The sequence below is a fragment of the Sceloporus occidentalis genome, unplaced genomic scaffold, assembly GCF_023333645.1.
Source record: "Sceloporus occidentalis isolate IW3139 unplaced genomic scaffold, rSceOcc1.0.p SCAF_335, whole genome shotgun sequence".
NCBI classification, from domain to species: Eukaryota; Metazoa; Chordata; class Lepidosauria; order Squamata; family Phrynosomatidae; genus Sceloporus; species Sceloporus occidentalis.
Genome location: NW_028317315.1, coordinates 504,899 through 517,801, shown reverse-complemented (window position 1 = coordinate 517,801; position 12,903 = coordinate 504,899). Strand labels below are relative to the sequence as shown.

General features: G+C 44.1%; 1 protein-coding gene across 1 annotated transcript; it reads left to right on the top strand.

The window, feature by feature from the left end:
* Positions 1-592: 592 nt before the first annotated feature.
* Positions 593-5,107, top strand: LOC149274380 (keratin, type I cytoskeletal 19-like). The gene is made up of 6 exons (XM_089505580.1): positions 593-1,057; positions 2,386-2,468; positions 3,502-3,658; positions 4,067-4,228; positions 4,429-4,554; positions 4,883-5,107. The coding sequence occupies exons 1-6, from the start codon at positions 593-595 to the stop codon at positions 5,105-5,107; spliced, it is 1,218 nt and encodes a 405-aa protein (XP_089361706.1).
* The last annotated feature ends 7,796 nt before the right edge of the window (positions 5,108-12,903 follow it).

Here is a 12,903-nt window from a genome sequence, read left to right as displayed (position 1 = left end):
AGTCCGAATTCTGCCGCGTGGAGCCATTTTTACAAAGTCCAGAAGCAGACCATGTATGGTAAAATACCAGCCGTTCTTCTCATCCTAAAAGCTTGTTTGCGTTCAAAAATAATATGTATTTCCCAGATGCTTTTTGTTCCAAATATATATTATTTGTACAGTGCGTGCAGCGCGCTTAGGACGGAAAGGGTTAATTCACAAGCAAAACTGGCAAGTTATCTTTTCATTTCTAATCACAAAAAAAAAAATTCTCCTGTTTCTGTTCTCGTTTTACCCTCCCTGCTCTGAGCTCAAGACACCCCTTATGTGAATGAAATCCATTGTTTAAAGATTTAGGTTAAAAAATACAGTCTGTTTGATTAGTGTCAAAAAATAACTTCAAGTGCAGCCCAGAAGAAGAAGGATCATACCAACAGACCAATGAGAAATATGTGTTGTTGTTGGACATGAAAAAAAAGGAGCCGGTGAATTCCACCGAGCTTTGTGGCACCTCCCAGTGTGTGAGGGATAAAAGGAGGCTGGAGAGAGACAGAAAACTGTTACACTCCTGTGATCTGCATCTCCAGGTCTTCCCTTGCCAGTTACTCCTACCATGGCCTCTTATAGCTTCCGTCAGACCAGCAGCTCAGGCTCTTCCAGAGGGCTGGGAAGCGGTTTAGGTGGTGGGTCAGGTAGACTTTCTTTCAAAGCCCCAAGCGTCCATGGTGGGTACGGGGGACATGGCGTCTCTGTGTCCTCTGCTCGCTTTGTCTCCTCTGGGTTCGGTGGTGGCCTTGGTGGTGGGAGTAGCTATGGCAGCAGTTATGGGTCAGGCGGTGGATATGGTGGAGGATACAGCGTTAATGTGAGCGGGGATGCCCTGATGTCTGGAAATGAGAAGGAGACCATGCAGAACCTTAATGACCGCCTGGCCTCGTACCTGGACAAGGTGCGCTCGTTGGAGGCGGCAAACTCAGAGCTGGAGGTGAAGATCCGGGAGTGGTACGAGAAGCAGGGACCCAGCCCTACACGTGATTACAGCCACTATTACAAGGCCATCGAGGATCTCAGAGACAAGGTGAGTTCACGTAGCCAACAACATTTTAATATCTTCTGCAACCGCAGATTAAGGCACGTCACTGTGGGGTTATATTTCTGATGTCCAGTATTAAGGGTACTTCCTCCCATTGTAAATTACAGATTTTTATAAGGTGGAGTGGTGCATGATGATACATTGTAGATAATGTTAAGTACATATGGAATTCTGACAACATTCTATTCCAAAAACATTTTAAGTGAGACGGATACACCAATGATTCGTGTCATCCAGTCTCTACCCCACCCTCTCACTTAACGGTGAAAGGGTGGTAGGACACCCATATAACATGACAGCGATTTAAACACAGGAACACTTCCAACATGCATGTCCATATTTAGTATTACAGGTTAATCTAAGAGAGCCAACATATGCTGTAGCGCTGTACACATTTGTCTGGACAGAGTGGCATTTCCAGGGATATTGTCCTAAAAAACGATCCGTAGACTAATAATATTATCTAATCTAATCAAAAGCAATCCTGGATTCCAACTCACATAACGCTCAGTCCGTCCAACTCCTTTACAGACTACTAGCTACACGACCTGTTTGTCACTGTAGTACGGAAGCTCACCTTTAGATCTCGTTATCTGTTTACACGGGGAAGTGTTTCTCAAAGCTCTCACTTTCTCTACCAGCAGCAGTGATTTGGGTTAACCCTTGATGCACCAGAGTGGTCAGCAGTGTGCCCAGATCGCTGGTATCCAACTGGTTAACGCAGTGGTTTATCCTGCAGCTCTCTCGGTACAGGTTTAACCTGTCCTCTGTGCAAATAAATAATTGTGAAAGCCAGGACCACACTTTCTTTTTAAAAAGTCCCCTGCAAATGCTCAAATACATACACACCTTCGACTACCAGTGCCAGTGCTGTCCGGGATCTGACCCCGACTTCAGCAGTCGGATGACAATGGCGTAGATAAACAGGTTGTGCAAACGGAAAGACAATTACAGACCAAGACATTGACTTTGTTCAGTTTTAACCTCTCCCTATGTATTATGTCCTCTACTGGGAGGTAGTTCCAGGTATAGCCTACCCTTTCTGCCATATTTTACAAAAGGACCCATAGAAATTGGGTGGGTGATGGATAGAAAACCCTCGAAAGAAATTCTACTTTGCAGCCCTACCCACTGGAGGTATCTCACCCATCCAAATGCATCCTCAAAGAATAAACCACTTTACTTTATCTCAACTATTTGTCTAAAGAAACATCAATAGTAACCAAGCTTGGACATTAAACAAGATCTCCAAGGCTGTAAGGGAAAGGCACAATTCTCACTTTTTAATTCCAACCATTTTCTGCTGTGTCTAGATCTTGGCCGCCACCATCGACAATTCCAAGATCGTCCTGCAAGTGGATAACGCAAGACTGGCTGCTGATGACTTCCGAACCAAGTAAGTTAGAAAGGACAACCTGGCTGTTATCCTATGGTGTGAGGGCCAGACATTGGCTAGCATATTTGTAGCTGGCGGGCAAGGAATGGAATTTGGAAGCCGGTTATCCTGTGTCCAGAAAACGGTGAAAAGTGAGAGCGCATTCTGTCCCTAGGAGTCAAAGGGGGAGAATTAGGACCTCTGATGGCACATGTCTATCTGCTCACATCCTATGTGTTATGCCATCTATCTATGCCTTGACATTGTGACAAAATTTGACTGATGTGTTACCAATAAAGACAAACTTTTATTGGGCATTGGGTCCAGATTTGTAAATCTCAAAACTGGATTCATCCCGACAAACCAAATTTTGGGACTTTTTGCTTGATTTTTTCCCGCAGAAGTGGGATACCTTGCGATTTCTAGATTATTTTAAATGGGTGATGAGTGTCTACCCTACAGGGTTGTCTCCCGGGATTATCAGTACTATATACGCCAACGTTAAAGCTGCTCTAAGAGATGAAGAATAAAAGGAGGCAAACACATTAGTGGTTATTAAGAAAATAATTTTAACACAATGATTGCCACAGCCTTCTTTCAACTAAACTCCTATGAGAAATATACATTATGTCTCAAACTGCAGCACAGTATATCCCATTGTCCATATAGACAAACTGGTACCGGTCCAAGCGATACCCTATTCCACCGCAGGTGTTAAATGGCAGAACACTGACTGCTCTGTTTCCGGAACACAGCACTGTGTGTTCTGGCAAGCTAAGCAACCAGGGTCTATTGTGCGCTTGTGCTTTTGGCAAGCAGCCCAGGACATCGGTGAATTAACCCCTTTCAGCGATGACTGTACTTGTCTGCACGCCAATACAATATTAATAAAGGCAGGTTTTCTTTTAATAAGTGGAGAAGCAAGCGGGTTACTGGGTCGTTACCGTTATCACCCTCAGCCGGTCTTGGGACAATCTATTGATGTTAGCAGCAGTGTGTGAGTATTGCTCATCTTAAAAATTACTTTTTTTTTTTGTGTGTTTTTTTTACCAAGGTTTGAGAACGAGCTTGCTCTTCGCCAGAGTGTGGAAGCTGACATCAATGGCCTCCGCAGAGTGCTGGACGAGCTGACCCTGTCTAGAACTGACTTAGAACTCCAGATTGAGAACTTGAAGGAGGAACTGGCTTACCTGAAGAAGAACCATGAAGAGGTAACGTTGGAAGCAATGGGGACCATGTACAAAAAGCGATTCTTCTGCCGCGTACTGAAAAAGCTGTAATCATACAACCCAAAGGAACGTTCATGCTGATGCCCCCTACATTTTGAACTTTGCTCTAGAACTGCTCTTTATACAGGACACCAGCCATGTACTTGTCCCACACCTTTCTTTGTCGTAGGGAAGGTTGACATAGAAGTGACTCATAGTGAACCTGTTTAATTGTGACCTTGACATGTGGTCCTTATCTTAGACACAGGCTAGTTTGGAAAGGAAACAACCATATATTTGTCACTTTGTCAACGTTACTCAACTGCTCTTACTGTAGCCATGGTATGTATCTGTTAAAGTAGCCATCTTTTAATTCTTTCTGAATTAAGTTTTCCTTATTCTCCTATCCAGGAAGTGAATGCCATGCGTGGACAAGTTGGCGGACAAGTTAGCGTTGAAGTAGACGCTGCTCCGGCTGTGGATCTGTCAAGGATTTTGGCCGAGATGAGAGATCAGTATGAAGTTATGGCTGAGAAGAACCGCAAAGATGCAGAAGCTTGGTTCTTCACCAAGGTATGTTTCTTAAGCGATGGTTACTATCTGATATCCTGGGATTAACCCCATAACTTGTTAAAATTCTCGCTCGTCAATGGCTTTGTGGGACATACCACGGACGCGAGAGAAAAGCTTTTCATGGTAACTCTCCCAAATGCTATACATATTTTTATAGATTGCCCAAATCTAATCATCGTTCTTTTTTTTTGTTCCCGTAGACCGAGGAGCTGAACAAGGAAGTTGCATCACACACAGAAGTGATACAGACAAGCAAGACTGAAATCACAGACTTAAGACGTACACTCCAGGGGCTGGAGATTGAACTCCAATCTCAGCTCAGCATGGTTGGTATCAGCTGACCTGTCTCAGGAGACAGAAATTGTTTAACTTTCCATTAATATATATATATATATATATATATATATATATATATATATATATATATATATAGCTCAAAGCAGTAGGACGATAATGATTTATAATAGGAATGAAAAACAAAAGTGTATGAGGACTTCAAAGGAATCTAGTTAGACTTAGAAGATGAAGGAGATTGATGTTTAAGGAGTCTGAGAAGAGACCTGTGGAATAGTTGGTCCACCGGCCCCAGTGGAGAGAATATCAAACTAAACGTTTATATATGAGAAATAAAATGACACCATGTGTTGATTTCAGAAAGCGTCACTAGAAGGTACACTGTCGGAAACGGAAGGACGGTATGGTGCACAGTTGGCACAGATACAACATTTAATAGGCAGCCTGGAATCACAGCTTGGAGACCTCCGCTCTGACATGGAAAGACAGAACCACGAATACAAAGTGCTAATGGACATAAAGACACGTTTAGAAAAAGAAATTGCCACTTATCGACAGCTTCTGGAAGGACACGATTCTCAGTGAGTACAGCATAACCAAAAGAAACTGGTCCGCACATCTTGGACCACTAGGACAACTAAGCATGGACCACTTGGCAATTGTTGGATTCCAAGAATAAGGACGGGAAGCTGATTTATGTTCCAACACGTAATATCCCATTAAAAATGTTCTGAATAACTATGATTTGGCAGCTCTTCTCAAAAATGGGTATGGTTTACACAACTATGTAAATGTACCCTCTCCAAGGGCTACAATTGGGAGGCTTTATGGCTGTCCAGATGGTTGCCCCTACATGAAATATCGTTCATGCACAGCTGTCCCTATCTTAACTATAGTAAAAGTTTTATAAATGAGCATAATATATAATAATATAATGCTTTCTGTGTTTTTTTTGTCTGCAGAATCACTGGAGGATCGCCTAAAGAAGGTAAGAGCCGAGCATTATTATTATTTATTGATTGATTATCGACCACACTAATTTTTATAATATATACATATTTTATGTAATAAAATAAGGTTAATGGGGCAGCGTTTCTTTTTTCTCCATTCTGTTGTCCCTAGTAAAGTGGGTAGAGCTACCTCTGTTTACTAGAAAACCCTTAAATTTAGCACTCTAGGCAATCCTAACCTAATCACGGATTTTGAGGGGAAACTCCCTGGCCAGTTTGCCCCAGGAGACCAAGGGCTGTTGGTTATGACATCATAACGAGGAGACCAGAGTCTTTAGGTTTTACCCGGCTTCTACCTCATAGTTAGACTACTGCAAATAAAAAGTCCATGTCTTGTAAGAACACCGGACAAATGTTTATGCTTTTTTTTTTCTTCTAGTTGTTAAAATCGGGGCGAAATGAGACTTCCCCAGAAATCAGCCGACTAGAAATACCCGCTTTATTGATCACATAGACTCATGAAAAGGCCAGGACGCTGGAATCTTTCTTCTGCCGTTGACTGCTGCAGGGCAATTGTGGGTAATCTTCCACCAAGATGTCTTTAGATGGTGATGCTTTGGGAGTTTGCTTCTGTAGTCTGCATTTATACCTTTTGCTTCAGCTGTCTAATAAAATAGTATCTTTTGGGTCATGCATAAAAGGGCCGTGTTTCTGAAATGATTGACAAACACCGAAAATACATATATGACCTTCACACAGATGTTCCTACATTCTCAACAATATGAACTACAGGACAACACATTAAGATATAACGGTACACAGAGGCAGGCTGGCCATGGGATCGGGGGGGGGGAGGTATTGCCTCCCGGGCTTGTTCAGAAGAGGGCTTCAGTGTGTAGGCAGCTTTAAGGAAAGGATCAGGCAAGGTGAGGATGAAACGTGTCTGAGAGCAGTGAGGTAAGAGGTGTGAGAAGTGTGATTGACGAGATGTGGTGTGGTGGAGTGAGTATGTTTTAATGTAAGTGTGTTTTAGAGATGTCTAAGTCTGTGCTGGTGTTAGCGTGTATACATGTGTCTCAATCTGAGCGTGTATGTGCGTTCTAGTGAGTGTGTGCTAGTGTGGGCAGGGGGCCACTCAACTGTAAAGAAGAAAGTGCCAGCCCATCCCTGCTGGTACAAATGTAGAAGAGGGTCCTGCTCCTACAAGGTTAGTCTATTAACCCCTTAAGGACAATGGGCGGTCCCTAAACCCATTGAAAACAATGCATTTTGAGCCTGTACATGTACGGGCTTTGTCATTAAAGGGTTAAATGGCATATAAGGCCACAAAATTATTATAGCTAGGAACTCTAGAGCTTGGCGGATTACCAGGCCTTTCATCTGCTGGTAGGGTGGGCATTATCCGTGCTATACCCTGCTTTTCTATGCTGAAGGAACAACAGGGTTTTCAATGTACTAAAGGGCACTCCAACATTTTTATGGCAGCAACAAGTTACAGGCCAAGAAGCAAGAATTACACCCTGCATTTGGTGGGGTAAAAACGGGATGCATCCATAATAAAGGGAGTACAATAAAAAACATGCTTTTCGGGAAATATGTATAAATATATTGTTTACGTTGATCCCTAAACACATACACGGCTGTCTAGGACGCTGGTACGACAGATCTTTAATTCTAATTGGCTAATGTTAATGTATCCGTTGCTGTATGTGAAAAACTTGGCACAAACACCAGACTATATATTTTTTTATCACAGGCACAAATATTCTTTTTTTTTTAAAAAAAATTAATTTTTTATGTACATGATTATGGTGCCTCGTGCGAAATCTGGAACGGAGTCATTTTATTTTCTTCGGATGACCTTCATCAGCAAATATTGCTTAATAAATAAAGAAGTAATCAGTAACTTATTTATAATGATTCGGATCATTCAATAAAAAACCTGTAATCTTCAGTGCCCTGTGGACTGGAAGTTGGGAAACTGCAGCATTTTGGCATCTAACCCCAATTCATTAAACGTGCCGCGCCGCGTTGGACCCAACCAAATATTTATCTTATTTTCCAATCCGCATTGGTTGTTGCTACTGATCCCCGCAGATCCGCGCAGGAGACATTTATTGGTAAAACAGTCTAATTATTATTTACAATTATTTATGTGGTGCCAACATTGTATGCAGAGCTTTACATATTACATGGAGTCGGGACTAGTCATGCATGGAGGCGGGGCTAGGTGTGCATGGAGACAGGGCTAGCCTCAGATAACCTTAAATGGGCTGGGAGTGGGAGGGGAAATGGGCTGGGAGTGGGCACGGCCAAATGTCTCTCCCTATGGTAATAGTGCTACGGAATTCTCTGGTGCTTTCTATATAAAATGTACTGAGATGCAAAATGGCGGAGCTGACTACATTATACGGGAGTGTTAAGCCATTTAAAACAGGCCATTCCAACTTCTTTAGCAGCATTCCCGTATTAAATATGAGTATTCTGACATGGGGCCAGCCTGCTGGTTAGCAAGTGATAATCATACCTGGGAACTTTATGGCTCCAACTCCCCGGAGCTCCCCCTTGTGAGAGGCGGCCAGGAAGTCCCCCTGACCTCAGTGGGCGGTCCATTTGACATCAGTGGGTGGTCCCTACGATGTCAGTGGGCGGTCTTGCTGATGTTCTGGGACACGCTGCTGTTTAAGAGGGAAATGGGCGGAGAGTGGGGCGTGTCAGAATGCCACTCCCACAACCGAGGGATTTCTGGTGGTCTGTCTGTCTATTTTTCCCCGATATAAAGACTCAGACCTTAAACATTCCTCGGTATCGTCTTAGATTCAAGAGCCATATGTTTAAATTCATGCACTGTGTTAGCCTCTACCACTTCTGCTGGGATGCTGTTCCCTTTATCTACCGCCCCCTCAGTAAAGTAAACATGCTTATATAATCTTGTGAGTTTAGTAATGTAAACATATTAGAACAGTTATACATACTGTATGTGTGTGTTCATGGCAACTAATTACATTGTTGTGTGACTGCAGCCTGCAGCCTTCCTATCAGATGTTTACCTGCCGGACCTGATTAGCCGATAACATTGTGTTATTTGAAGGATTACCCTGAACACACATACCGTACTTCCAGTAGGAGACTTATGTGCGTGTGTCAGCAAGGAAACTTAGGGCATAGTTGCTAGTTATCCTGAATTTGCTAGGACAGTCCCAACATCAGGACTTATGCCCTGGCTTTCAGCTATCCCGGTCAGTGTCGACATTACTATGGATCAGGCACTGATATTACTTTTATGTGACTTATTAACGACGAGTGCATGAGTACAGAATATAAAAGGAAATGTTTTTATTTGGGCTTTTTGTTTATAAACACATTTCTTTTGTTTCTGTACACATTATTGTTGCTTTTAGGGATGTAGAACCCTGCGATACCCTCATATCCAGCAAAAACTGGGACATCAGGGGAGGAAGGAGGGACAGATGGCATTAGGACCTAAAAAGGGACTGTCACTCCTAAAGAGGGCCACTTAGGACGTATGGTTGCTTACAGCTGTATGATCATACTGTATACATCTGTGTTGCCATTCAGTATTAGCCTGTATATAACAGGTTAACGCACCGTGTGCTGGCATTTCCTCTACATTAACCCCTTAAGGACAATGGGCGGTCTCTAAACCCATTGAAAACAATGCATTTTGACAATTAATTTTGTCATTAAGGGGTTAATAGAAACACAGAAATTGTCGGCAGATAATAACCATCTGGCCCGTCTGCTCTGCCTGCCTCCCCCTGCTTTAAAAGCTCAAGTCTTAATCAGTCCTTTGCCTTGGCTTAAATTCTGGATAGCTTAATGCCATTCCAACCCATGCTGCTGAGAGGCTGTTCCACGTATCCACCACCCCTTCAAAGACATTAATTTGTATGATTGGGTGTCTGGACAGGGTACACATTCCCTTTCTTGACTGAAGGAGTCACTAGTGCTCTAGGGGCTCGGTGTCTTACGTTTACGGGCAGCGCTTGCCTGCCAAAGTTCTACTGAGCCTGCCCCATGCGAAGTAATCCTTTAATTCTCCGCATATCTCTCGGGCCAAGTCGAGCCCTGCAGTGAAAGAAATATTTTGACATGCGTCGGCTTTAATCACAGCCTGTAGGAAAACTATGGCATCTGAGACCTCAGGCTTGCGGTGGCCGGGGGGATAAATACGCTACATGAATTTTTTTTAAAAAAACATAAATTATTGTTGGTGGAAAGGAAATGATGAGTACTGGTTTGCCAGAGATTTCAACAAAAAAACCCTGTTACTTTCTAAGCCAAGGGGAGGGGGAAAAAAATAATACGTTCACTAAAAAAGATCATTCCAAGGCTGGTTTATATGAAAAATGTCATGATTTTAAAAAAAATCCAGCGTCTGACATGTTTGTAGTGGAATGTTAATGATAAGTAGAAGAGAAAGAGAAAGTCTGTGAATTCCATAATTAATAGTTGGACAGTTATGTAAATTTGTGGGGGATTAACCCTGAAGGAGCATTTTATATTAACTACCGTATATGATTGTATGTTAACCTTCTACCAAGCATATATATATTATACATACCCCTTTACTGTATCTTCCTGCAGCTCCTTTCCCATATAATCGCCCACATTACAGCTCTTCTGCACATATGACGGGCAGCTATATGAGCATACTGTTTAGTTGTAAGTAGATTGACTCAAATACGCTATTAGGGTCAAAGGCCATGCATAAGGATATAGAGGGGCACTGCTGTCAGATGCCTCAAGTGTACTCTTGGCTTGTGACAACTAGGGCAGCCGTACCTCTGGCCCCGGGAAGTTACAGCCCTTCAGGGGAGAGCTGGTACATTCTGACCTGAGGGGACAGGCACGGCCAAGTGGACCCATCAGCACTCTGTGCCGGCCCCCTGTACCTCACATAAGCACTGGCACACAGACACTGACATATATTTATGTTCACACACACATTCATGCGCACCCACAAACACTTACACATTCATGCGCACACACATACCTTCATGTTAACACACACATGTATATATACACTTTCAGTCTAACATACATATAGTACATACTCCCTCCCTCACCCTCTCTCAGACCCTTACCTCACCCGCAGCCAGGTGTCCTCGCCTCTTGTTGCCATGTCAGTGGTGATAGCCACATATGTGGGCATGACTAGCCCCAAACACATTCAATTTGCAGTGGCGTCACAACCCAGGTGACACCTTACTGGGGGGTGACACTACACCAGGCAGGGAACTCTACGAGAGTGTAATCCGCCTGGGATCACCCTACCATAGCCTGGCCGTGCCGGTGCAACTGGAGCGGAGGTGGGCAGACCTGGCACTGGCAGATCATCACGGGACAGTGGAGGAGGAATTAAGGCACCACACACGTCGAGGGGGTGACACCATGTGTCATCGCACCGGGTGACACCAACCCTAGTGATGCCACTGTCAATTTGTATGGGGATGGGAGGGGAGTAGGGTGGGTAGTGGAAGTGGAAACGCCGCTTCCTCGACCCGGAAATTTACCGCCATTACCCTGAGAACCGGAGAAGCCATGGTTCACCCGGAGTCTTCGGGCAAAACCTGGAGAGTTCCCACGTGGGTGTCAGGAACCAATTTTTCGCTGCCTGAACCATGGCGTTTTTATACCTGTGGCGTTTACATCTGCGACCACTAGTGGCCACCCTCCGCCCTCTGGAGCACTCAGAACTCAGGTGTGCCTTGTTACCTGTGTTGAGCCCTAGTCTACATCCAGCTGGGCCTTGTTACCTGGATTACCCTGCCTTCATGAACCTGCCCTGCCCTTCAGTCAGGGCCTTTGTATTGAAGTCTATGGACCTTCCTGCTGTGGCTCTGCACCTGTACTGTTCCTGGTTCCCTGCTATTGTGTCCTTCCACGTGGACTCCCTGCTATTGTGTCCTTCCACGTGGACTCCCTGCTATTGTGTCCTTCCACGTGGACTCCCTGCTATTGTGTCCTTCCACGTGGACTCCCTGCTATTGTGTCCTTCCAAGTGGACTCCCTGCTTTGTGTCCTTCCAAGTGGACTCCCTGCTATTGTGTCCTTCCACGTGGACTCCCTGCTATTGTGTCCTTCCAAGTGGACTCCCTGCTATTGTGTCCTTCCACGTGGACTCCCTGCTATTGTGTCCTTCCAAGTGGACTCCCTGCTTTGTGTCCTTCCAAGTGGACTCCCTGCTATTGTGTCCTTCCAAGTGGGCTATGTGCCTTTCCGTGCCCTTCCAAGCGCGCTCCCTGTCAAAAGACTTATTACCGGTATTTATTTTGCCATACGTCCGGTTTCTTGCTTTGACTGTATTACCCTTATTTGCTGGTCCTGTTATACATAAAATACACTACATTACCTAGAATTCTGCTTGTGGTGTCTTTGTTTGCATAATCATGCACCGTGGGTTACATACTGAACCCCAAGTATCCCCTGCGCATGGGCTCCTACCCGACCTGATCACCCGAGTCCTGGCAGTGGGACTGATGGCCTCACTCCTGCTTGTAGAAAGAGGAAATCTAATCTTCTTGAACCTGTAGGTTTTTTACCCAATTTTTTCCTCCATAGTAACGGAAAAAACCCCCCAAAAAACCTGGTTTATCTTTTTCAATGATGAATTATGGGTCTGACAGAGCAAGATGTACCAGTATTACGTGTTATGTCATGACATGCATTTATCTCTCTCCTTGGCGTGCTACATAATTATTGCATGTACAATTAAATGTTAAACGTCTAGTAATTATATAACGCAAAGTGCTGGGGGCTATGAAATTACATAAAATCTAAGGAATTAAGGAGCCATATCCTACAATAATCAAACTATAAGTCACAGGGCCCGCATTTCACACCCCTAGTTACCCCTCTGCAGTAGATGACGTTTCACAGATGTTCACATTTTTTTTAGGTTATTTTATCACTTATTTTATCAGATGTCTGTCATCACACAAGAAACCGGCGAGGGACTAAAATGGCGTCCAGGCAGGCCCAGTTTCTCTACAGAGAACAAAGGACAGCAGGCTGCAATGACAGGAAATTTTGGGGCAGGTACCAAAGAAATTAGGTAAATTAAATAGCCCATTTGGGTCACGTCAGTTATTACTTACCTTTTTGCTTTGTTTGACACCCATCCCATCGTGAGAGACGTCAAATTCTCCACAGACAACTCGCAACGGTAATGCGGTCTTCCCTCCTCCCAAGATTAACAGCAAACACCCTTTACAGTTCGGTTGTTCGGTTGTGGTTGGGCCCGGCAATGGGATATGGATGGGTGCAGACATACCCGTCCGGTGGCGGTATCGGTCAATGGCAAGCGCTGATTTTGTGGTCAGGCTTGTCTTCGGGCCAGAGCCAAGCCATGGTGCAGATGGGAAATACCATTCGGATGGGTGGGGTGGCCCAGCTCACTATTTTTTT